The following is a 25,120-nucleotide window of genomic DNA, read 5'->3' as shown; positions in this document are numbered from 1 at the left end:
GTCCAGCTGTTACAGGGCGCTGTGTATGTTCAGATGTTACAGGGCGTTGCGTATGTCCAGCTGTTACAGGGCGATATGTACGTCCAGCTGTTACAGGGCGCTGCGTATGTCCAGCTGTTACAGGACGCTGCGTATGTCCGGCTGTTGCAAGGCGCTGCACATGTCCAGCTGTTACGGGGCGTTGTGTATGCCCAGCTGTTACCGGGCGCTGTGTATGTTCAGATGTTACAGAGTGCTACGTATGTCTAGCTGTTACAGGGCGCTACGTATGCTCAGATGTTACATGGCACTGCGCATGTTCAGCTGTTACGGGGCCTTGTGTATGTCCAGCTGTTATAGAACGCTGCGTATGTCTAGCTGTTACAGGGCGCTGGGTATGTTCAGATGTGATAGAGCGCTGCGTATGTTCAGATGTCGCCGGGCGCTGCGTATGTTCAACTATTTCAGGGCGATGTGCATGTCCAGCTGTTGTAGACCGCTATGTATGTTCATCGTGTGCCTCAGTTGGACTTGTCATCCACTTTTCTACAGCAGAAACAGGTGCACGTCTGGTGCAGACAGCATCCATGGTTGACTAAATTATTTCACGAGCTGGGTACGCTTTGAAACTCAGGGTCATGAATGAAAAAATTACCATAAACATAAGAATAGAGACTCAGAAACAGCGACGAGCTTAAAACACACTGGTTTCTGACTGGACTAATGTATGAATGTCTGGAGATACTTGCCAGATCTATGTGCCATTCTGTACTCTTCGCAGCACAGCACTTGGCAGTTATTCAAAAATATATCACAGTTGATGCTACTGCATCAGCGGGAAAAGCCTCTCTAACTCTCTGAAGAGCTTCTCCTCATCCTCACTCTTATCGGTCACGTACAGGGCGTCCAGAAGACGCACGCACTCCTCAAGCCCCACCTGGGCACCGACCAAGCCTGCGGCATTCGCGCCACTCGCCGCCTTACTGACGGCTGACTCACCACCGCCACCTATCGTCCGCGTCGCGCACTGTGCCTCCTCGCCGCCGACCGCCGGTGGCGCCACCTCCGCGCCGTTCGTAGAGGCGGGCCGGGAGGCCGTGCCATTGGACTGTAGTGCCCTCTGGTGCAGTACCGACAGCACGGCTGCGAGGATGTGCTGCCGACCAGCCTGCCACACACCACCTGCCGGGAAGCGCGGCAGTTAGACGATATCCCACCCGGAGATGCGCGACAGGCAGTCGGCTGGGCCGGTCATGCCTCGCACACTCCGGCTGAAGTGTGGCTGAAACCAGCATCTACTCCGGAATCAGAAAATTTCTAAGGACACATCAATCCCTTTGAATTTGCGCTGCAGGCCGCAGTCGTAATTGAGGTACCCAATTTCCTGTGATTCAAGTCGGCTGAAAGTGTAATTAACAACAAATTTCAACAGTATCACAATACTTATACATGTGTAACAACTGAAATAATCACATCCATGTTCAGACATCTTGTTACGAAGAATATTGTACCGGTTACGCTCCACCGAGGACCATAAATCCGCCCGTTTTGAGGTTTTTTTAAGAAGATGTCAGTTTCAAGCGTGTCTGATAAAAGTTACAATACCAAATATCAAATACCAAATACAATACCGATACCAATTCGTTTATTCTAATGCGTACCATATGTTGGGCTGTTTAGGCAGTACGTTTGTTCCTTCGCCGTATCCGAAGGGTGTCCGGTGTCACTATCTTTGTGTGCTAATGTTTTTGCGCGTGTGCTAGTTTGACGCGAGCGCAATGTACATACAAATAAAACTCAAAGATATCACACCCTGCATAGCCGTTATACCACCATAAATAGATATAATATTGTGACACTGGTACAGCCCAATGTTCGGACAAACAGTAAGGGACCATGTAAAATTCGCACCAGGTCCATCATAGAGCAACGCGGGGCTGCAAAAGTCGCCAATTTCGAGACCGGGCGCGAAGACGGCGGTTGTGGCTAAGGTCCGGGGACGCCGGGCCGTGTAAACTGCAGACGTATAGCTCAGTTAACCGTGGTCTAAACCGAGGGAAACCTGGCCCGACTGAAGACATACAGTCCAGTTCACTGTAACCACTATCCACCTTATGCGTACTTTTCGCAATACTTTGGTGACAGCAACCGAGGGCGCAAAACACTACAAAGTTATGGATTTCGTCGGCTGAGATTGCCAAGCCCGGCCAGATCAACACCCCGCTAATCGCCGACAGATGTTATTGACGAAAAGGCGCGCATCGCAGAATCAAAACCATAAAACCAGGTACTGCATGGAGAAACTTGTCCGCCCAACTGTCACGAAAACCGGACATTGCCAGACATTGACCAACCCCATCGATATGTCCCGAACTGTGACAAGGCACCATTGGCTCACGCTTTGGCACCACCTGCAAGATAACTAGTAACCATGACGCCTGTCGTCACCTCGCTCGTCCCACGCCAAGCAAGCGATCTGATTGGCTGCCAAGCACGAATGCTATAAGGGCTTCTGCGAAGTCCACTGAGCCTTTCGCCAGTCAGCTTCGTCGGACTGTGCTACAGGACTGAGCCATTTCTCTTGCGTTGGTACCAGTGGGTTCGAAGTTATACTAAGCTGCTCGGGGTGGGAGTCGAAAGCACCTCCACGCGCCCGGAATCGACGGCTTGATTTTGCTGCCGCACACTCAAGCAGAACTATGCTGCGCAGGCGTGTAGTCATTACTAGCAATAGCAGCATGATTCCAATCAGTACCGGAGGTCGTGGGCACGAGACCGGCGGCGGCAGGTCTGTCCCACGTACCGGAGGTCGTGGGCACGTGACCGGGTGACCGGCGGCGGCAGGTCTGTCCCACGTACCGGAGGCCGTGGGCACGTGACCGGCGGCAGGTCTGTCTCACGTACCGGAGGCCGTGAGCACGAGACCGGCGGCGGCAGGTCTGTCTGACGTACCGGAGGCCGTGGGCACGAGACCGGCGGCGGCAGGTCTGTCTCACGTACCGGAGGCCGTGGGCACGTGACCGGCGGCAGGTCTGTCTCACGTACCGGAGGCCGTGGGCACGAGCACGGCGCAGAGGCTGGGCAGCTGGGCGGGCACGCTCTCCCGGCAGCGGGCCAGCACGTGTACTAGCCGGTCGTCAGAGCCGGTGTCATCCAGCGCGGCCAGGCACAGCTCGGAGGCCAGGCTCAGCCAAAGCTGTCGGGGCGGGGCGACGCGTCAGGACAGACCACCTGGGTGGGGCACCCTCCCCGGGGGCTGAGCGGCGCCCGAGGTGGGACATCAGAGCAGGCCACCGAGGCCGAGGGACCCTCCCTGGAGGCGGCGCGGTGCCGGAGTTGGGACGTCAGGGAGGGCCAGGTGGGCGAGCGTCCAGCCTCCAGCCTCCAGCGTACACAAGGTGTGTGCCCTCCCCAATTTCGACATGGCGACAGGGAACCCCGTAGGACGAAAAATTGATTTTCAATCGGCACCACTCTACCAGACCATGCGTGATTGTTGATAACCGCTAGCCGCCAAAAGTGGCTTCATACGCGTTCACTATCCAGATGGCCGCCCTACCTCTCGACACACCAAAATATCGAACAATCTCAAGCCACATGAAGACTGCATCAATCATGCCTATTGATCACCGCTCTACAGCGCAGCTGCCTGACTCCCAGCTCACACACCAAAATCTAGAACAATCTCAAGCCACATGAGGACTGCATCAATCATGCCTATTGATCACCGCTCTACAGCGCAGCTGCCTGACTCCCAGCTCACACACAGCGCAAGGCCCATGACGAGTGTCTTCCAGACCGCACAGAGCGAGCCCACACTGCCTCAGTCCCACCCCCTTCTCTTCCTCATGCACTCTGACCTGTCTAGCGGTGGTGGGTCGGGTGCGGTAGGACACGTCCTGAAGGCTCTGTTCTTCACAGTCACCCGGCTCCACACCAGCCGTCCGCCAGGTCTCCCGCACCCGCTCCAGCAGCGACCCCGCCGGACGCTCCCCGACCGGCACTGCGCGGGCGCCCTGCTTCTCCAAGCCAGCCGGCGGCACGGCACGCTCCGCGCCGGCTGCTGGGGTGGGCCCCTCTGGGTACGCCACCCGGACGCCGTTCTCCGAGCCGGCTGGCGAGCCGTCCTCCTCCCCCGAGCGAGCTGGTGGGGGGTCCTCGGAGCCGGCTGGCGAGCCGTCCTCCTCCCCCGAGCGATCTGGTGGGGTGTCCTCGGAGCCGGCTGGCGAGTCCGCCTCCTTCGGGCAGCGAGATGACAGAGTGTCCTGCCGTTGGACGGCCGGCCGCACGCTGAGATCGCCGCGATCCGACGCGTCAGCGGCAGCCTCGCCCGCCTGAGCGACCGCTTCGCCGGCGGCCTCTGCCCGCGCCGGGGTGCTGTTGTCCCGTGGCGTGCCGCCCCGGCCCGCCGCCGGCACGACCGGTGCGTCCTCGGCGGCGGCCTCTGCCTGTGCCGGGGTGCTGTTGTCCCGTGGCGTGCCGCCCCGGCCCGCCGCCGGCACGGCCGGTGCGTCCTTGGCGGCGGCGCCCCGTTGGTCGCCGCGCAGAATGCCGACCGCCCACGTGAACAGCTGTTCTCTGACCTTCTCCAGCGCCGCGATCAGCACGCGGTGCGTCAGGCACAGGTACACCCCCGCCTGGCCAGGCACAACAAAGATGGAGTTAGGCGCCGGCAGAGGACAGGTTCAGATGACGCCAAATGGCGGCCAACAGCGGCGGCCCCGACAAGGCCGGCAGACCCCTGCTGCCTGCCATGCGGGCGGTGGTGGGTACCGCAGTGCCATGACATAGTCGCAGGTGCGCTTCCCTGAATGTCAGCAACCGCAGGAACGCGACAACGGCGCACAACGTTGCCGGTATATAGACCCGCTTCCCGCGTGGCCCTAAGACACGACACCCCTGAAGTCCGCCGGCCACACAGCCGGCCAGCGCTTCCTCCACGTCCCCCGTCAAGCCGACCGCCGCAACGGCGACGCCAACTCACGGTGAGCGCCGGCGTCTCGCGCGCCGCCGCCAGGCCGGCCTCCCAGTCGGCGCGCAGGCAGCTGGTGTGTAGACAGAGCAGCGCGAGCGCGCGCGCCTGGGCCGGGTCGCCGGCGACCGCCGCGAGCCGCGCTGCCAGCCGCAGCGAGCCGGCGTCCGAGCGACGGGCGAGAACGCCGGCCGCCGCCGCCGAATCCCCCAGCGACAGGTAGCTGTGGAGGGGGAGGGGGCGGGGGTCAGGGGTGAGGGGGCAGGTCACGGCGAGCTGGTGGGTGGAGTGACGAGTCGGCAGGGGAGAGGGCATTTCATCGTGAACACATCATACCAAGGGCAATTCGCTGACCACATCTTAACGCCACACGGATAGTAGTCAACTCAACATTACGACATTAAATACTTCAAAAGCTAAGTCGACTAAATATTTGAGACATTGCACGAAAGGCCATCCACCCAACTCCTTTAAGGAAGTCAATAATCTTCCTCCGGCTTTCTTCAAGTTTCATCTCAGCTGTCCTTACTGACCCGTCCTCTGCTCCTCCCCACCATAACACAGCTCCCCATCGTCCCACTGGGCCCCGTCCGCTACCCGAACCGGCCGGCCGCGAGCCACCCGGCCCGCTCTCACCACTTGGCCGCCTGCTCGACGTTGCCGTCCGTGACCAATTGCTCGGCCCACTGACGCAGGATGCGCCCGTGGCCAGGGTCGCCGGCCGGCAGCCGGAGGCGGGACACGCACAGCGCCTCCCGGTACAGGCCGTGGCGCAGCAGGAGCGCCACCGACTCCGGCACCTGACAGACCCAGCGGGGCGTGAGCGGCCGGCCAGCCCGCCCAGGGCACGGCCGGGAGCGGGCACCTGACAGACCCAGCGGGGCGTGAGCGGCCGGCCAGCCCGCTCAGGGCACGGCCGGGAGCGGGCACCTGACAGACCCAGCGGGGCGTGAGCGGCCGGCCAGCCCGCTCAGGGTACGGCCGGGAGCGGGCACCTGACAGACCCAGCGGGGCGTGAGCGGCCGGCCAGCCCGCTCAGGGCACGGCCGGGAGCGGGCACCTGACAGTCCCAGCGGAGCGTGAGCGGCCGGCTAGCCCGCCCAGGCCACAGCAGACAGATCGGTCGCATCGAAGACCCGGCCTCCGACAGGGGCGACACGCAGAGCGCTCCCTTACGTCGCGTGCGCGCGTCAGCGGGTGTCCGGCACGGCTGGTGGCACCGCGCCGCCCGAGGAACATCAGCGCCGAGAGCGACACACAGTACAGGCCATGGCACACTACTACAGAGACGAGATCTGTCCCAGCGGCGGCCAAACGGGTGCCGCACCCGACTGCCGAGCGGCGGGCAACAACGTTCAAGGTTTGAGCCACGCTGGATGCGATCGTGACTTATTTTGTACGCCTCCTCGCTGCGCAACGCTACTGCATTGCACGATACAAGCCCCCCGTGCGCGCGTGTGTGTCTGTGCGTGTGTGCGTGCACGCGTCTGTGTGTCTGTGCGTGTGTGCATGCTTGCGTCTGTGTGTCTGTGCGTGGGTGCGTGCGTGCGTCTGTGTGTCTGTGCGTGGGTGCGTGCGTGCATGTGTGTGCTTATCGTCGTTGTTACCTTGTGACAGGCTAGCAGGACGCCTGAGGCCCTCAGGCATTCCTTAGAGTTCTCCAGCTGTTCGGAGTATTTCACGCTCATCTCCTCCCAGAATCTGCCAACGAGATGGAGCTGGGGTGGAGCACGTTGGATATTCTCAGGAACTGTACGAGGAGAAACATCAAACACTTCCAGGCAGAGCGCTGTTGCCAGTCGCAAGGGCGGCTCATCGCGAGCTTCCCCAGTCCACTCCACTCTGTCCAGCAGTTTTCGAGTCTGTCTGCCGAGAAAGCGACCGTCGGATCATCGAGAACCCAGCCCGGCAGAGCACCCTCGTCTCGAGTGTTCCAGTGATAAGTTAAGAGGTGGCTATAGCCTGAGGCAACCGGCAGACGGCCGCGCCAATACAGCCTAAAGGCAGTGCTCCACATTTGAGGGCATTGAAGCAGGCATGATGAAATAAGCTCACTTATGATTACTGGTATGCTTTCAAGTAGAAAAGACTGCCCCAGGCAACACAATTTCTCCGTTTAGTAAATATGCCCCTCAATATGTCATTGACTGCGTCATCGTACCCTGCACACTGATGGAGAGCCAACTGACGGCCTGTACCTGAAAACCGTGATCGCGAACGCCAACTATGAACGACTACACAATCATATGCCTTTTGGCATTTATCGTCGCATGGCTGATGTATTGGCAGGTTTAGAATGACGTTAATATGGCGTTGTGGACGCCTGGGTGAAGTTGAAATAGTCTCCCCCGAAAGAGTCTACACATATTCGCGGGCGTGTGGCTCAGGAGCTAGAGCGGCTTAGGGCTGAAAAGGGGCAGGGTTGTGAACTGCACCGAATGATCTTCAAGATGACTGCTTCAGTTCAAAACCCCACACAAATGTGGAACATCCCCTTTAAATGCAAACCGGTCGACCCCGAGCCTAGGAAAGGAGCTCATGCCAAGAAGTCCCCTGGATGGATGAGGTCGGATGAGGGGAGGGGGGGAGGGGCGCTGACTAGCATGACATGGGAGGCCCGAGCAGCCCCATTGGAATCAGCGTACGACATCAAGGCCCCCTCGCACTCCTACCCGGCCCAGGGGGAACTCCGGAACTCCGGGCGCTGGTCGGGCCAGCGCCCGCCACGGCCCCGGGGGGCGGGGAGCTCACCGGTAGGAGACCATGGGCGCCAGGGCGAGCAGCTCGTCCGTGAGGCGGGCCTCGGCGGCGGCGCGGCGCACCACCGCTGCCGTGTCGCCTCGCCACACCGACATCTGCACCAGCTGAGCGTGACTCCGCTGAGACTCGTGGTGCGACACTGGGGGCGTACAGACGGTCAGCGACGCAGCACGACACCGCTGGTGGTGCGAGGCTGGGGGCGCTAAGACGGTCAGCGACGGAGCACGACACGGCTGGTGGTGCGAGACTGGGGGCGCTAAGACGGTCAGCGGGTTAGCGACGGAGCACGACACGGCTGGTGGTGCGAGACTGCGGGCGCTAAGACGGTCAGCGACGGAACGCAGCACGACTGGTGGTGCGACATTGGGGGCGCTAAGACGGTCAGCGACGGAGCACGACACGGCTGGCGGTGCGACACTGGAAAGAGCGGGACACATAGCGAACAGGCCAGCCTCGTCGATGCCACCGACAGAGCGTGTCACCGACAGAGGTCGTGATTCATGATGCGGCACAGAGCAGGCCGCTGGGGGCGCACAGGCAGCGAAGGCGGGTGCCGGCGCCACTCGTAACACGCCACCTCTGAGGACGGGTCCAGACTGACACGCCACCTCTGAGGACCTGCACCCTCTGAGGACCTGCACCCTCACCAGCCATGTGACCGAGCTTAGAAAGTGTGTGGAGACGAGATAGCGCCTCTGCACAGCACGCTGGGCTTAGTCCTCTAATGTTCCCAATACATGTTTGGCACAAAATGCCCACGGATGTCGACGAGCCCTTACGCTGAAATAACAACGGCTAACGTTCCCACTATTTTCCCCATGTTCTGACGCTAGTACTGGCCGCCGGAGCACGCACTCTCCATGTCGACCAGCTCCCGGAGAGCCGCGTCATCGCCGAACAGGCCCAGGTGTTTCCAGCGCTGGCCGTCGGCGTCGCTGGCGTCGCCGGGCGCCAGCAGGTGCTCCAGGTCAGCCTGACTGTGCACCTTGCCCCGGTTCTCGGCCAGCCCGGTCAGCGGGAACAGCGAGCGCTGGGTGCGCGTCTTGCGCCCCTCTCCCAGCTCTGCACGACAGGGGGCGCTGCTGAGGCCGTGACGCAGGTCGGGCTTTTATCATTAAGGCCTCGAGGGCCCGGGAAAAAGAAGCGCGATCAAGCGCGACCGATATCATCAACTGCTGCGCATCCTGCCGTTCAAACAACACAAGCAGCGTAGTATATTTCACAAGCTCTATCGCAGCAACCAGTATAAAATGCTATCACATCAACAAGTCAGGAAATAAGATGCGTCGATACACATCATAATGTAGTTATCAAAACCGCACTCAAGGGAAAAGCCAGGTATCTTCGATCTAACTACGCTCGTTCGGCATAAAGACCCACGGAGAACGCAACAGCAGTAAGAACGCATTGGCCTTAATTGATTGGGGGAATGGGCCTTGTTTCATGCCAAACATCAATTACAATATTTTTTGCTCAGGATATGCTACTAAGCATCTATGGTCAGCAAGCAGCATTGCTATGCTTTTACACGAGTGGTCTCGACGAAAAAAAACACGATGACAGGCCTCATTCGGTTTCTAAGAATGTGGTATCCAGTAAGACAATTGCTCTCGGGAAAACAAGACCATGCTCAAACACATCAGTCGTCAGGCATCCTCCTCTCCGCCTCCCTCTGTCCACGCTCTCACTTCACCTCTCTCCACCCTTGCCCCCCCCCCCCCCCTCCGTCTGCAGGCCCCTCACCTCTGGGCTGGGCGGCCGCAGCGGACGCTGGCCGGTCGTCGCTGACGTCCGGGTCATCGGCAGCAGGCCGGGGCCCTCTCCGCTCTTTCCTGCTGGCGGCGGGCGGAGCCGCGCGCTCGCTCTCCGCCGCCGCCACTGTCGGCATACGGGCCCGTCACGTCCGGACGCAGCGAGAGCCCACCGGGGCAAGGAGTGTGGGCGGAGGACGTGAGACTGTCTGCCCTGAGGTTCGACACGACCCGGTATGAATCTAGAAATACCATGCCTTTCTGGCAAACATTGTGTTGCGTGTAGAAAAGTAATTCAGTGACAAAATCAAGTCAGGTTCCCGCTTTAAGCAATGCTTCAGTTCCCATCCAAAAGAATCTGTGCCAACATTCTCTACATGACTGCGAGGACCACAAGAATCAGTGCACACGGCAAGCAGATGCTGGAATTAAAGAGCTGCTCCCAAGCGCACAAATATGCAACCCCGTCACCCCCGTAACAACGCCGCGTCAACCCCGCCATTCCCACGCCCACCCCATGACCGCGCGCCCGGCCACCTATCGTCACCTTTCTCGGGCAGGGCGGTGCCCTGCCGATCGACGCTCCACAGGTGGAGGGCGCTGTCGTCGCCGCCGCTGAACACCCAGCCGGGCCGGAGCGGGTGCGGCAGGCAGGCGCGCGCCGGCCGGCCGTGGCCGCCGTACACGGCCAGCAGCGCGCCCTGGCTCGTGTCCCACACCTGGCCGTGGAAGCGCCGGACGCCCGTCACGTGCCGGTCACCAGAGGGACCGGACGCGGGGCGGTCACGAGTTGCGATGGCGATGGCGAGGGGTTTCCGCCACGTGTACCAGCTTTTATAATAACCGCATGCATTAGTGACGCGCGTGGCCATGATGGGTGGGGCGCAAACGATGTGTTTACCGCCGATTACTGAAATGTAGCGAAACAAAAAATAGACAAACGCGAAGACAGAATTTAAATGAAGACGTCCAATCACAATGACAATATTCACAGCTATACCATAATGCCGCTGCCATCGCAATGATAACCATTTATCCATGTACGACCAGGAGCGTGCTCCGGTCTCGTCGGCCAGTCCCGACCCGGCGGTGGTCTACCGACCCTGATGGAGGCGTCCTGGGAGGCGGAGATGAGCCGGCCGGTGGTGTGCGGCGACCAGGCCAGGTCCAGCACCTTGGACCGGTGGCCGCTCAGCGTCACGGCCGGCTGCAGCAGGTCCGGACAGGCAGAGTCACCTGGCGGCGGCAGCGGCGACGGCAGGTCAGAGGCCGGCGAGCGCAGCCGAGGGCGAGACCGGTGGCGGCGCGGCACCACATACCGGGCTTACCTCGATCACGCGCTTGTGACAACGTTGAGACAACGACGACGACGGGACATGAAATAAACCGCTAGTACGGTCAGCATTCACCACGCGCACACAGTGCACGGCGACACACAGGGCGCGCGCATCCACCATTTGACGGATGGTGGATGCGGTGATGACGGACGGATTTTGGACAGAACCCGCAAGCTTCGGATAATCAATGCTAGAATGGATCTTCGTGCCGGTGAGCTGCAGACCTCACATCAGAGAAGGCATGCAACTTCTGGGCCTGACGATGGGAGCACGGACACAGCTCACACAGGTGTGACATGCAATCCTGTTTGACCCCCTACAAGATATTGAAAAATCGTGGAGTTAGACAAGACTGCCCCCCCCCCCTCACACTCACCTAGATCCGGCACTACAAACACGCTGACGTGAGAGTCGTACGAAGCGACGGCCAGCGCGGTGGAGGCGTCGCCGGGCTGCGGCTGCGGCGCCCAGCAGAGCGCCGTCACCAGGCGGCGGTGGCCGAGCGCCGCGGCGCGCCGCTGCCCGTCCGGCGCCAGCAGCTCGACGGCGCCGTCCTGGCGACCGAGCGCCGCGCCGCCGCCGCCCCAGCTCAGCTGCGAGCAGGGCGCGCGGCCGGCGGCCGGCGCCCAGGTGGCGGCCGCCAGCCGGGCCGGCTCGTGCCGCCACAGGGCGCCCAGCGACAGCGAGAAGAGCGCGCCGGTCGGCCCCCACGTGACGCTGTAAACGGCCCCGGCGTGGTGGTCCGGACAGAGCTGCGGCGGCCGGCTCGACGCCGGGTCGCACACGCCCACGCGGCCCTCCGCCGTGCCGAAGGCCAGCCGCGTGTCCTTGGACGGGTGCCAGGCCACCTGAAGCCGGGGACAGACCTGAAGACGGGCTACCTGAAGCCGGGGACAGACCTGAAGACGGGCCACCTGGAGACGGGGACAGACCTGAAGACGGGCCACCTGAAGCCGGGGACAGACCTGAAGACGGGCCACCTGAAGCCGGGGACAGACCTGAAGACGGGCCACCTGAAGACGGGCCAGCAGAGCGGCGCGTGAAGCGGGGTGGCAAGCGGGTGAGGAGGGACGGGCGCTGGCGTCAAGGACTCTCTGCAAACAGCTGCACTAGTCAGCGCGTCGTCCGCGGCGTTTCCAGACACGCAATCACGCACGCATACACTGGTGCGCGCAGCGGGTGGACGCCGCCTACCGTCAGCACGCTGGCCTTGACGGCCTGCCAGATGGACGTGACGCTGTAGGAGCAGTCGGCGCCCAGGTTCCAGACCCGGATCGTACTGTCACCGCACCCGACGGCGACCCTGCAGCACAGGCGCGCCGGTTACCGGCCTAACCAAACGGCCGACTACGCCGCGTTCAGTGATAATGGGCGCTTGGTATTCTGCGTTCTGGTGTTGACGATGCTGCACCTCAAACGTCGAAATATACGACCATGTTCGGATTTTGCATTACGACGGGCCAGTCAAAAGCCATCACACGTGTACCTTCCAGCTCCTTAAATCAATCACCACATGCCATAACTGTACTAGCCTGCAGACGACACAGAAGAGTACGACTCCACAGCAAACTCGACAACTCCAAACGCCTTGAGGGTAGCACCATGGCCCACCTGCCGGGGTCGACGGGGCAGCAGTGCAGCGCGTTGACGTGTCCGCCCAGCGAGGGCACGGCGCTGGTGAGCAGCGAGCGCGGATCGTGCGCCACCAGCTGGCGCTCGATACCGCTGCTCACCACCATCTGCCCCAGCCGCACCAGGTTGAACAGGGTGCTGCCGTGGAGCCGATGCACCACCTGCAAGCCGACGGGATCAGCTGGTGGACGCGGACCGAGAGGGATACGCGCAGGTCGGCTAGTTGGGATTCTTTATTTCTTCTGGCAGGTGCACACTCACTGACCGTTTTCGTTCAGGCATACCTGGGGGTCACCACTTAAACGCTATTTCGCATGGCATGGCTGCTGCCCTTCTCCGTCATCTCCCCCCCCCCCCCCCCCTGACGATGGGCAGCCCGTCATTACCGTATTCATCTGTGCTCTCACCCGACAGTCGACAGACTCATCCGACTCTGGCCGGACGACTGTCAGCCCGCCTGGCCGTTGCCCCGCTCGTCCGTCGCCTCACCTGGCAGTTGTCACTCTCATCCGACTCTGGCCAGACGACTGTCAGCCCGCCTGGCTGCTGCCCCGCTCGTCCGTCGCCTCACCTGGCAGTTGACAGACTCATCCGACTCTGGCCAGACGACTGTCAGCCCGCCTGGCTGCTGCCCCGCTCGTCCGTCGCCTCACCTGGCAGTTGACAGACTCATCCGACTCTGGCCGGACGACTGTCAGCCCGCCTGGCTGCTGCCCCGCTCGTCCGTCGCCTCACCTGGCAGTTGTCAGACTCATCCGACTCTGGCCAGACGACTGTCAGCCCGCCTGGCCGTTGCCCCGCTCGTCCGTCGCCTCACCTGGCAGTTGTCAGACTCGTCCGACTCTGGCCAGACGACTGTCAGCCCGCCTGGCCGTTGCCCCGCTCGTCCGTCGCCTCACCTGGCAGTTGCCACTCTCATCCGACTCTGGCCAGACGACTGTCAGCCCGCCTGGCCGTTGCCCCGCTCGTCCGTCGCCTCACCTGGCAGTTGTCACTCTCATCCGTTAGCCGCCAGCGTAGCAGCTGGCCTGCCAGTCCGCTGCTGTAGAGGCAGTCGGCAGAGCTCCACAGCACGCTCAGCCAGGTCCGCTCGCCGGAGGGGGCGCGGCGCGACCCCTCCGGCGCCGTCACGCGCTGGGTCACGTGACAGCGGCCGCCACGCGTGCCCCACACCCTGCCGGCGGACGGCCGCCCACGGTCTCAGGCTTCGCGCCGCTACAGCTCCAAGCCGGCCACTGCTAACCATGATAACAGCTGTGAAATCGTTCTTTCCAGAACGCTGATGTTTATGAGATTAATGTCATATAGGTTAACAGAGAAGTCTTTTGATGACTGAAACACTGACGTTGCTGACGATGGCAATGACCGTCATTTGGTAAGCAATGAGTTTGCACACAAGACGCACGTGGACGTATTTTTCTCTGAGAACACACATGTTTAAACACAACTCGACATTTACCGTAGCGTTTTGTCCTTGGCGACGGACGCCAGCAGGTGATCCTGCTCGAAGGAGAGCAGCGTGTTGAGCTCGGGGCACCAGCTGATCGAGGTCACGTCCTCGTCGTGGCCGCGCATCTTCTGTAGAATTCGGCCGCCGGCTGAGATGAAGACAACGCGGCGACCGTATAAGTTAGTCATGTGAACAGGAGAGCAGTTCAACGCACTGGTCAGCATACTGCATGTCAAAAAGCAAAAACAGAACAACCTTTGCACCAGTGCATTGACAACCTGTACACATATCTTATTTGCATGTGTATTGGGTGCAGGTTAGACAGAAGACCATTGCCAAGTGTAAACTACTTCTCCAGCCACTAAGTGACTAAGTTCTTGACACTCAGAGCACCCTATTGAGATAACCGACATCAAACCACACATTACTGAACATCAGCAAGCAAGCAAAAACTGTGTTCACTTATCCTCGGCAGCAGTCAGTGCCACCTACCACGATGGTACAGACGAGGGTTTTGCTACCTTTCAGGGGGACAATCCAAGTGGGAGGCAGCCCAAATGGCGGCTAGTCAGCGTTACCTGCCAATGAAACCGTCCAGAGGGCGCCGCGCCGCCCGGCCACGGCCACCACGTGCTCGGTGTGCGGTGAGCAGCGCAGGTCAGTGGGTGCCAGACGCTCCAGGAAGAGCGTGCGCGTGGTGTGTGCCACCGTGTCCCAGACGACGAACGAGCCGCGCTCGTCCACCGACACGGCCACGTGCCGCGAGCGCGCCGCGTGGTCTACGGCCACCACCTTCAGCTTCTGCGGACAGGTACGCGCCGGCTGCATCACACAAGGGGACGGCATGCAGTGCCACAGCTTGGTGACGGCCAGTTACCACGGCGCCAAACCTGGGGCTTCCAATGGCATGCAATATGTCCCATGGCACTTCAAAAAGAGGGTTCTGCGCATGTGACATGTCTAGTGCCACCACAGTTGTGTCATGCTGCAGCCATTTGTGGCAGCATGGATCTCCAAATGTTATTATATGGTTCAGTCAGTATGCACTGGCACTATTGTGTCACCATTTTTTGCATCGTAAGCACATTCCTTTACTTGTACTTGATGCCAGCGACAGTGGCCATATCTTATCTATCATGAAATCAGAACACACTTGTGACTGCATTTCAGATGACACCTTGCACACATGCACACATACATGCCCATTGTGCTGCTTCTCGCAGTGGGCCTGGAAAGTGCTGTCCTCCTCAGTGAAGGTGCACCGCCACAGCTTGAGCAGGCCGTCTTCGCCGCCGGTGACCACGTGCACGTCAGCGGAGTCAGCCGGCCGCCACACCAGCGCGCTCGTGGCCCGCTCGCGGTGCGCGTCCCAGATAACGCCGTGACAGCGGAGCGCTGGCGGAGCGCCATCTGGCGCCGCGTGCCAGCTCCACACCACCACCGAGCAGCGCGCGCAGCTGACCACCAGCGAGTCACCATCCGAGGCCACGGCGCTGGCGCTGTACCAGTTGGCCGATGGTGGTAAGCAGATGGTCTTCATGGCTGCCATGGTTGGGTGATGACTGTGCTGCAGTTGAGGTGGTGTAGCCTGAGGCAATGCAGACTGACGATGTTTTGGGTGGCAGTACATAACTGGGCCACTAAATCTTCTCCACCATGCAATGGCAGCTATTGACCTATGAGAGAAAGCAGGATGGGATGGCTTGTCTGTGAACTGGCAAATGGAGGATCAAATGATGGTCCATTACCTACTAATCACCCAATAGTTAGGTGGTCCCACTTTCCAAGAGCATAAGCAGCCACACTGCAGCTTTCAACATGCTGCTGATTTGAGCTTTAGGCCAGCTGAACTTTGTGTCTCAGAAGCTGGGGACTGGGAGAGAGAGGGAGGGGGAGGGGAGTGGGTAGTCTGGTCCACCCATGCCCATTCCTGTGGAAGTGTTGTGCATTTCCACTCTCATGTGGAGGCTGTTAGAAAAGATGTCACCACTGGCAAGTTATGACAAGAGCCATTTGTTCTATGGCATTCTGGATGTGGATTGCTGAGGGGCAATACAGGTGAGTGCCAAAGGGATTTATCATGGCTTACACAAACACATTGTGCATGAACCATCTACTTTAGAGCAGAAACCCCCACTCACAATCAAACAACAGCAAGATTATATTATCTGGCATTGCAAATATGACAAATATGACAGCGACTGTATGCACTATATCAAAACATTGACAGCACTATGCCATTACAGTAGATCACAGTTTGCCTTATGCCTCTGCAGCTTTTGCACACTGACCATCAACAGGTCAAGACAATTGCCGATTAGATCTAAATATCAACTTGGGTAATGTAAGATTGGGTTAGGTTAACATATCTTAACTTTTTGTTAAATACTTGTTAGCTTTTGTGTTTCTTTGTCTTCATCAAAAAGACAACAACATTGTATGAATACAATCATGCTTAAGGGTATTGTTCTTCTTCTGTATAAACAACTTCTAAGATTCACGTAAGCATGCAGTGTCTGGTTTATGCATGTAGTTGCGCACAGCAGTTCACCTCATCATTTAGCCAACCAGCAAAAGTTCCCAACACATAATAGCTTGAGCCGCCAATTAAAGCAAGCAAGCCTACCGATAAAAAATTCGAAATCAAAGCGAACTCCTAGAGGCAAATGGATCAGCCCGGTCTTTAACTCACTGCTGCCCCCTACGCACCCTTCCCCGTCAGTACACGTGCGCTCCCCGTCCAGAACGTCCAGAACGTCCAGAAGTGGCGCGTAAAGGAGGCCCAGTCGTCAAAGAAGAAAACTCATACTTCGCTCCCTTATTTATGCTTCCTTTGAAGTTCGTCATTTGCGGAAAGCCGGTTGCGGCTAGTTTGTTGTTACTGCTGCGTGGTCATTGAGTGGTGGCGCTACGTAAAGTGCTAGGAGGGTTTGAAGTAAGTGAATGTAGACGTTGTAACAAGTTTGAGAGCTTCGATGATGATTTGGGGTTTTGGGGAGCATCGACTGTTGGATGGCTTTAACACGGTTTCTGGTTAAATTGAGATTGCATTCATTCAGCCGCTAAGCGAGTGCCTGTATCCGGTCAGTGCGAGTTTTTCTATCTCATTATTTCACTGTTCAAATTCATTACCTGCATGTGTTGGCATATGCATGCTTGCATGCCATGACAAAGGGGAGAGGAAAGAGCATATGCTCCCAGTTACTGTGCATATGGCAATGGCACAGATACAAAACTCCATTATTTGTTTTGATTTTATTTTGAGGATTTTATCCAAACATTTTGATTGGATACTGTTCTGGGATCAGCACTCATTGTCAGCATTGGGTACTGCTTGAGCTCTGCTCCCACCATTGGTCATGAAACTCCAGGCCAACCACAAAGTTTATTATAAGCATGCCACAATGCTCACTGCTCAGCATGATTGGCCTATGCACAGGTGTCAGTTTGTATCCTTAATGATGAGCCACTGGCCCTTCAAAGTCCAATTTCCCCCCTAGCAGTTGTTTAGCCCCCTGTCCCAAAATCTTTAGGAGCTTTGATATGTACATACAAAACATTTTAACTAAGCTAAAATTGTACTAATTTTAAAAATTCTAATAGTTGTTTCAGGTGTATGCTAAATAGAGCAAAGAAAGTAAAAACTGTGAGTTTAGCTTTTTCTCTTAATTGCAGCTGGCAAAGCTCTAGACTTATAGAGGCCTGTGTTTTTATAGTGTTTACTGCGGCATTTTGTCTTTTTGTTGTAATCTGCATGTTTTAGTTGCATTATTCATGTGTGTTGCTAACTCTGGTCTAGTTTTGTATCATCACATGTGTGTTTCAGCATTATTTATTGATGTATCAAGTTCTAGAGGCTGTTACATGCTGGTTTGCTGTGATTTTCTGTTACCTGTTATGAGAGAGTCAGGTGGAATATTAGCACCCATTAATGGACAGCATTGATAGTAGCTTTGTTTGAAAAAACCTTCAAATGTGGACATCTCTACTTTGGCATGAATATTCATTGGAATAATAACAAAAACCTGACATGATGTAAAAAACACTAGGTGTTTCAGGTAACACCCAGTGGCAGGCCCAAGCTCATGTGACAGAGGCTCAGCTGACGCCACACGTAGCCACAACACCAGCACAAAGTCGGCGACACCCGATGGCAGGCCCGAGCTCGCGTGACAGACCCAGATGACACCACACATAGCCACAACACCAGCACAAAGTCGGCGACACCCGATGGCAGGCCCGAGCTCGCGTGACAGACCCAGATGACACCACACATAGCCACAACACCAGCACAAAGTCGGCGACACCCGATGGCGGGCCCGAGCTCGCGTGACAGACCCAGATGACGCCACACGTAGCCACAACACTGGCGCAAAGTCGGCGACACCCGAAGGCAGGCCCGAGCTCGCGTGACAGACCCAGATGACACCACACATAGCCACAACACCAGCACAAAGTCGGCGACACCCGATGGCAGGCCCGAGCTCGCGTGACAGACCCAGATGACACCACACATAGCCACAACACCGGCGCAAAGTCGGCGACACCCGAAGGCCATTCACGGTGACTGGACGGTCGGTCGTATGACTGCGATTTTAGCTGGCTCACTTGAGATCTCAGCAAGCTGTGGGCAGTCACAACAGTTGACATAGCATTTAAGGGGAATTCGGAAATAACTAGGTCAGTTTTACCTGTTAGAACAAGCCCTATTTCTGTCAGCCAGCCAGCAGTGAGCTGTAGGGCTCAGACTGTTCTGTTCAAACTCAGAGTCGGGTATCCGGTCGAAACGAAAGTCCGACGAAATTAAGACCGAAGCTGTCAGTGAAGTGGACGCTGAATTCTGATAGCGTGAGGCACATAATATTTGCAATATTAATGCAGTTGGGTTGTGTCTCGTTTCAGGGAGAACACTGCAATGTTTGAACAATCGAGCCCAAGCAGCAGCGCCCTGGATGCCTTTCCAGTCCACTTCGCCTGTCGCGAGGGTGATGTGCAGGCTTTAGCAGAGTTTGTGGCAATGGGAAAAGACAAAAGCCACCTGTTAGTTGAAGACAATCTCTACCATTGGACACCAATGCACTGGGCAAGCTTCTTTGGACAAGTAAGTCCATGTGCTGTTGTGAGCTGGGGGGTTAGTTGATGCTGATCTCTGAATTTTTTTGCAATGGACAAACTTCTTTTTTGCACAAATTGTTTTAAGCTGCTGTGCAAATGAATGACATTCAGTTCTATTGCACCATGATTGGTGAGTATAATGTTTGAAAAGGATTAAAATGGCTAATATTCCACACATTTTCAGCTTCCGTCCCTGATTGTGCTGCGCGAGGCCGGTGTTGCGGTGGACACCACCACTGCCAGGTTTCGGCAGACGGCGGCCCATATCGCAGCGTTTGCCGGCTCTGATCACTGCCTCAAGTACCTGATCCATTTTGGCTGCAATGTCAATGCTCAGGTAGTTCACTATTGCATGAGGAGGTAACTTTTTACAGATGCCAGTTATTAAAAATTGTGTGTATTGACGGTGCATGCGATTTTTGGATTGACAGTTCACACAATTTGTATGTTGACAGTACACATGAGTTTTATGTCGATAGCATCGTCTTTACAATATGTGTGGTGATAAAGTGAGGAGTCATCAAGCTTGAAAATTATGGAAGTTGATAGTGTTGTGCGCAATGCAATGTGCAGGGTTTTGGGCATCCCTCTTAAAGACTATGCCAGGCTTCAGGCAACAGCCACGCAGTGAACGTCATTGAAGCATTTCGTTTGATCACCAGCGCTGTTCATGGCACTCATGCGCTGGCTATGCATTCCGTTTTATTTTCTGTGTAATCCGCGCCACGAGAACTGTGGGCAGGAGACCAGCCATCTCATTTCCAATACAGATCTGAGTCCCAATGGCAGCAACACAAACTCTTGCACGCACCATCGCTAAGCCTAGATACCTGTCGCCGCCAGGTGGGAGGTGCCCAGTGTCCCCTGTATGTTGAAGTGCGCTGCATGCTGGCTGCAGGACTACCTGTCGCCGCCAGGTGGGAGGTGCCCAGTGTCCCCTGTATGTTGAAGCACGCTGCATGCTGGCTGCAGGACTGCCTGTCGCTGCCAGGTGGGAGGTGACCAGTGTCCCCTGTATGTTGAAGCGCGCTGCATGCTGGTTGCAGGACTACCTGGGCGAGACGCCGCTGCACAAAGTGGCGCGCACCGGGTCAGTGGCGTGCGTCCGCGCGCTGGCCGACGGCCACGCGCTGCCCTCTGTTCATAACAACAGTGGTCAGACGCCAGCCGGCCTGGCTGCCGCCTGCGGCCACCCGGAGGTCACCCGCTGCCTGCTGCAGTATGAACAGTTCGTCAGTCAGCAGAACGGTGAGTGGTGCAGTATGTACCGTGGCGGCTGGGCCATCGCTGGCGCTTAAACCGCTGAGAGAACGGCGAGCGACAAGTGCTGGGTGGCGCTGTCGCTGCAGTGGTAGGGTCAGGTGACCGACTGTATCAGGAGTGGTCGCTGCATGTAAGCTGTGTGGTCGTAAAATACAAGTTATTTCCACGTCGATTATTGCAGTAGGTCTGGGAATGCATTGGGATTAAAGACCGGCGTGAGATGTAGCTTGGCACATCTTCAACTGTCTTACGCCTGCGATGGAACGAGCTCAGTATGACAACTAGACTTACGGGCAAACGGTGGCTCTGCGCGGATTGTCGCCAGCCCGTTGACCGTGTCGGGTGGCTGACGGCGCCCTGCTCTGCGCTAGGTCTGGGCGCGCCGCCGCCGCCGCCGCCGACCGCCTCTTGGGGTCCGGGCTCGGCCGCCGGCGAGCACGGCCTGAACGGTGGCCGACTGCCAGCGCGCAGCACGGCCGCTACCGGCCACTGGTGCTACCAGCCGCCGCAGCGTCGCCCCACAGCGGCCGGGCCGACCGACAGCAGCGCAGGCTCCGCCGCACAGACCGGTCTCGGCCACCTGCAGATGGACTGCGATGGTTTGGGCGACGGTCATCACGCCAGCGGTGCTTTCGCCAACGAACGTCAAGTCAACAGTGCTATCGGCAATGGCCATCAAGCCAGTGGTGCTTTCGGCGACGTTCAAGTCAGCGGCGCCTTCGGAAACGGGCATCAAGCCAACGGTGCTTTTGGTGATGGCCATCGCTCCAGCGGTGCTTTCGGCGATGGCCATCGCGCCAGCGCTAACCCCGGCGCCTGCTGGATCGCGCCGAGCGCTGTCCATGGGAAGCGGCGTGGGGACGAGGTAGTGTTTGACGAGCAGTTGAAGAGAAGACGACTCACAGGTGAGTTACTGGCGGCTGGGAGAAGGAGTGGGGTCGGCTGCGGGGCTCGGGTCTGTGTGTGTGTGTGTGTGTGTGCGCGTGTGCGTGTGTGCGTGTGTGTGCCGGGACTCCGCGTCGCTAGCTGAAAGGAGCTGTATAATTAAACAGGTATTGGCCAATGGGCGCGGTACATGTGCCTTGCCTTACCAGGTAGTCTCTAGCTTTCGGTGTAAGCATCATACTTTGAATAGTGAAAACGGTCGGCAGCCATTGCCTGGGTACCCGGGGGCCAGGCAATCCTCCGCACGCTCTTTTCGCGCTGTCCCACTCTGTATTCTGGGTTGTAGCGATGTGTCCTCCGAGGAGGATGAATTGTTTACTTTTGCAGTTCAGGTGCGATAAAAGTGTGAAATGTGAATGGGCATGTAGACGTCGCTGAGTGTCTTGAAGCTGGTGATAGATTCTCCGTCGCGTGATAAGGGTGTGGGCAGTGCATGTCTGCACAAGCATTTCAAAATTGCTTAGCTGCGAAATAGGCAGTGACTAGTTGGTATTTATCTGAAGCCTCTTGGTACATCATGTTAGCTAAAGGCTTGCTATAAAGGCATGAGCGTGGCTGAGATGTGTGGGCGGCTTTAGTTTGGTGTGCCGCCGCCGTGACCGTCGAGATGACGCCCGTGTGTCCACTGCCCGCCCGCCCAGTGCGCAGGCTCGTCCGGCTCGCCGATCTGGCCGGCTGCAGCGTCCCACCGGCGGCCCTGTAGGCTCGTCACAGCTACCGGCAGCCCGTGGGCTCGCCGCAGCCACCGGCCGCCGACCCGACCCGGCCTGACCCAGCTTGACCGAGCGTGACCCGGCCTGACCTGGCTCGGGTGGGAGCCGCCGGCCCAGCTGCCTCCTGCGCGGGCGGCCGGCCGGAGGTACCTACCGTGGCAGTTACCGGGCCGTGTCCGTGCTGGCCTGCTCTCCCGGTGGTCGGTAGTTCGTTCGCTGCTCTGTGCAAGGGCCGTGGGTGCGTTGACCATGCTGATTAGTTCAGTTGGACAACTGCGCTTAGATATTTACGCAATGTTTGTGTATTTGTGTGGCTGAAGCGCAAAGCCGGTGTATATGCCAAACGGCCTGGCCTTGCCGGCGTTGCCCGTGGTCAATACGTCCTCGGACGAGGCACGCGAGCTGTAGTGACTGTTTGCCGGCCGCTGAGGCTGTGAGACCCGTGCTGCGGGATGTTATCAGCATAGCATGGTCTGGATAGTGGCCGTGCTGCGTGGCGTATGGGTTAGAGCAGGTACCGTGCATGCCCAGGAAAAATCGTTAGTTCAGCCACACTGAAAGCGAACCTTTTTCGCAAGCGTGTGTGTTGTGGGCGCCGAAGCACGGTAGAGCTTACCTGTTAATGGCGAGGTGTCTGGCAGTCTAGTGGTGATAGTGAAATGTGTGTATGATGGCGGAAAATGGCGTGGGGAGGCATCCGATCATAACGTCTGAGTCTTGTTCTGAGTACTTAAGGTATGAGGTAGTTTATCTGAAGTGACAGTGACAGTGACCAGTGACAAGTCGGCCACGTAAAGGTAGGCAAAGCCGCCTGTTGTCTGGCATCATGATGGACTCTTGAATGTACAGTGAAGTGGTGGCAGGCCACCTTCCACGATGTCAGAGATAAGGGAAATCGCGGTCAACGAAGAAAATTAAGAAATCAGTGCCAGCGAAAACGGACCAGTCAGATTAAAACAACTAGTTCAGTCATGATCAGCACCGAAACTAACGGAAACGAGCAAAAGCAAGCATCTCATTGGCGGAGGTCAGTGTAAAACATCGTGTGCTTTTGTTGAAGCCCGGCACATCCACGCCAGAAGAAGGACCCATGGACATGGCCTGCTTCTGGATGGCACTGACCGGATAGCGAGTGCATGCTCGTCATGAACACTATGGGTCAGCTGGGATGATGAGGTTGGAACTATCCTGAGCATGGATTCGAACTGGCCTAAAAGGTAGGTGGTTCCATGCTGACCTTGACGCTGAGGTCAAAAGAGACAGATGTGGGCAAGAACCGTCTGAAAAAGCTCAGCAGAAACTAAACAGAACGTCGTCGGCAGTGCTTTGAACGTCAAGAGAAGAAGATGGCTCAGTTATATGGCAGCTCTTACCACAACCGGGAAGCCAGTACATGCGAAGAATTGTTGTTATTTGCGTCTTCGCACCCTCCTGTGGGTCATCGCAGCAGAAACGAGACTCGTCTCGCATGTACGGACGACTTGCGTTGTCCGCCCGAAGCGAACGTTCCAATCAGGCATGACTGCTCTACTTTCAGAACCTGGTGCCAGCGCGATGGCCTGTGGTGCCTCTTCTCGCGTTTGCCCGCCAGCCTCCTGTCGCTTTGTGAGCCCCCAATGGGGGGGATGGGGGGGGGGGCGCCGTGGGCCGGTGGGCGCGGCCCACCGGCCGCCACAGATGGGGGGGGGGGGGGGCGCAGTGGGCCGGTGGGCGCGCCCCACCGGCCGCCACAGATGCGCGCTGTGAACGCATAACTATGACACGGCAAACATGAAGAGGGTGGGGCGGGGGGAGGGGGGTTCTGTACGGTCTGACATGACCCGGGGCGCATGACATGTGGATGTAGCGGACGAGAGCGGCGTCAATGTTCGGCCAGTGGTGTAGTATTCGTGCGGTTTGCTTAACGTCGGGCAGCTTAACTGTGTTGTGAAGTATGTGGCATGGGAGTTGTGGTTAGCGCCGTAGTACGTTTCCTATATCGTTGAACTGTTGGATAAGCTGGGCTGTCAGTTTCTCCCAGTGTGTATGATGTGGTATGATATGGTGTGTGCTAGCCTTGTGTGCCCACTCCTCACTCACCCATTGTTATTTGAGGTGCCAGATGAATGCATGTCCCAGGTACGACGAACAGTTTGGTGCCCTTCACTTTCATTTACCTTCTACAGCCGTACGTTTCCATTTCTCCCATCAGTTGGCTTGCAATTTGTACTTTTCAATTGCCTGCGTTTGAATTATGCAGGTCATTGTTTCCTGCGCGAGACGATCAGGAGATTTCATATGTTTCCAAATACCCGCACTTTCCATGGGATTATTCGCCGTATTAAAAGTCTGACTTACAGTTTGTGTGCACTATTAAAGCCTGTCTTACCTTATATCGCGGAACGGCGGTGCCCTGTTTGTCATACCTGTTGTACCATATGAAGCCGGCGGCTCTATACCTGTCCTCATCAGTTCATGTCAAACCGGCGCCCTCCTAGCCTTGTTTTCTTTTTGTCGCGGCTTGGGCGTCGGTTCCGGCCGTTTGCGACGCTGCCGAACAGGCCAATACCTCGCAGTTTGCCCTTGCCGGTGACCCGTGATCTGTGACCTCGTCTGGGCGGTCGGTGACCTGGCCGCTGACCCGTGATCGGCCCGGCAGAGCCGAAGGTGCTGCAGCCGGCGGCGGCGGCGGCAGGCGCGGCCGCCTCCTTGTGGGCAGAGCGAGCTCGGCCGGCGCCGGGCCCCTGTCGCCGGGACGACCGCTCTGTCCGGCCCGACACGCGACGGCTCGTCTGAGCACTCCGCCGACAGGTCAGGGGTGCGGCCGGCGCTTCGTCTGAGCGCTCCGCCGACAGGTCAGGGGCGCGGCCGGCGCCTCGCAGGGTCGGATCTGGTGCGCTCCGCGGTGACCTTCTGTGTCCAGCCCGGTGTTGTGACGTGGAGGGCTAGTTGAATGGAGGTTCGGGTCCAGGGGTGCAGTGTCCTTTTCAGGCGGTGGGGGGGGGGGGGGGGGAGGGGGGAGGGAGGGGAGGTGTCAACTTTGGGAAGAAAGTGGTCCAAATCGTTCATGGTCGGGTCTGATGTGTTCAGTCTGGATAGTTGGCCGGATAAAGGGTCGAGTCTGATGTGTTTTCTGCAGCCTGAGCTGATTCGACCCTCAGTGAATAAGCGTGGACGGTTGGACGCATGAAGGCTCGGGTCTGGTGCGGTCTTCAGGGGGCGGG

General features: G+C 57.9%; 2 protein-coding genes across 2 annotated transcripts; one reads left to right on the top strand and one right to left on the bottom strand.

The window, feature by feature from the left end:
• Positions 1-565: 565 nt before the first annotated feature.
• LOC119108128 (gem-associated protein 5) lies at positions 566-16,353 on the bottom strand. Its single transcript, XM_037231705.1, has 21 exons — positions 16,257-16,353; positions 15,080-15,469; positions 14,460-14,682; positions 13,891-14,029; positions 13,413-13,605; positions 12,411-12,592; positions 11,994-12,102; positions 11,473-11,647; positions 10,565-10,698; positions 10,147-10,181; positions 10,010-10,077; positions 9,455-9,589; positions 8,567-8,773; positions 7,703-7,850; positions 6,559-6,652; positions 5,588-5,751; positions 5,117-5,174; positions 4,964-5,059; positions 3,840-4,616; positions 3,025-3,175; positions 566-1,161 (listed from the first exon to the last, which is right to left on the bottom strand). The coding sequence occupies exons 2-21, from the start codon at positions 15,428-15,430 to the stop codon at positions 803-805; spliced, it is 3,798 nt and encodes a 1,265-aa protein (XP_037087600.1). The 5' UTR covers positions 15,431-15,469; positions 16,257-16,353; the 3' UTR covers positions 566-802.
• A 366-nt stretch (positions 16,354-16,719) lies between these two features.
• Positions 16,720-24,692, top strand: LOC119108126 (uncharacterized). The gene is made up of 6 exons (XM_037231704.1): positions 16,720-16,816; positions 18,784-18,982; positions 19,181-19,333; positions 20,043-20,244; positions 20,631-21,164; positions 24,556-24,692. The coding sequence occupies exons 2-6, from the start codon at positions 18,797-18,799 to the stop codon at positions 24,690-24,692; spliced, it is 1,212 nt and encodes a 403-aa protein (XP_037087599.1). The 5' UTR covers positions 16,720-16,816; positions 18,784-18,796.
• The last annotated feature ends 428 nt before the right edge of the window (positions 24,693-25,120 follow it).

This window comes from Pollicipes pollicipes, unplaced genomic scaffold, assembly GCF_011947565.3.
Source record: "Pollicipes pollicipes isolate AB1234 unplaced genomic scaffold, Ppol_2.1 Scaffold_6686;HRSCAF=7923_pilon_pilon_pilon, whole genome shotgun sequence".
NCBI lineage: Eukaryota > Metazoa > Arthropoda > Thecostraca > Pollicipedomorpha > Pollicipedidae > Pollicipes > Pollicipes pollicipes.
This window is presented reverse-complemented; position numbering and strand designations above follow the sequence as displayed.

Excerpts from the sequence above, each read along its gene's own strand:
- LOC119108126 (XM_037231704.1), top strand. The coding sequence starts at position 18,797 with ATGTTTGAACAATCGAGCCCAAGCAGCAGCGCCCTGGATGCCTTTCCA. Across the intron at positions 18,983-19,180 it reads GGGCAAGCTTCTTTGGACAA|CTTCCGTCCCTGATTGTGCT; the intron begins GTAAGTCCATGT and ends ACACATTTTCAG. Across the intron at positions 19,334-20,042 it reads GCTGCAATGTCAATGCTCAG|GACTACCTGGGCGAGACGCC; the intron begins GTAGTTCACTAT and ends TGCTGGTTGCAG.
- LOC119108128 (XM_037231705.1), bottom strand. The coding sequence starts at position 15,430 with ATGGCAGCCATGAAGACCATCTGCTTACCACCATCGGCCAACTGGTAC. Across the intron at positions 14,683-15,079 it reads AGAAGCAGCACAATGGGCAT|AAGCTGAAGGTGGTGGCCGT; the intron begins GTATGTGTGCAT and ends ACCTGTCCGCAG. Across the intron at positions 9,590-10,009 it reads CACCGCCCTGCCCGAGAAAG|TGGCGGCGGCGGAGAGCGAG; the intron begins GTGACGATAGGT and ends GTATGCCGACAG.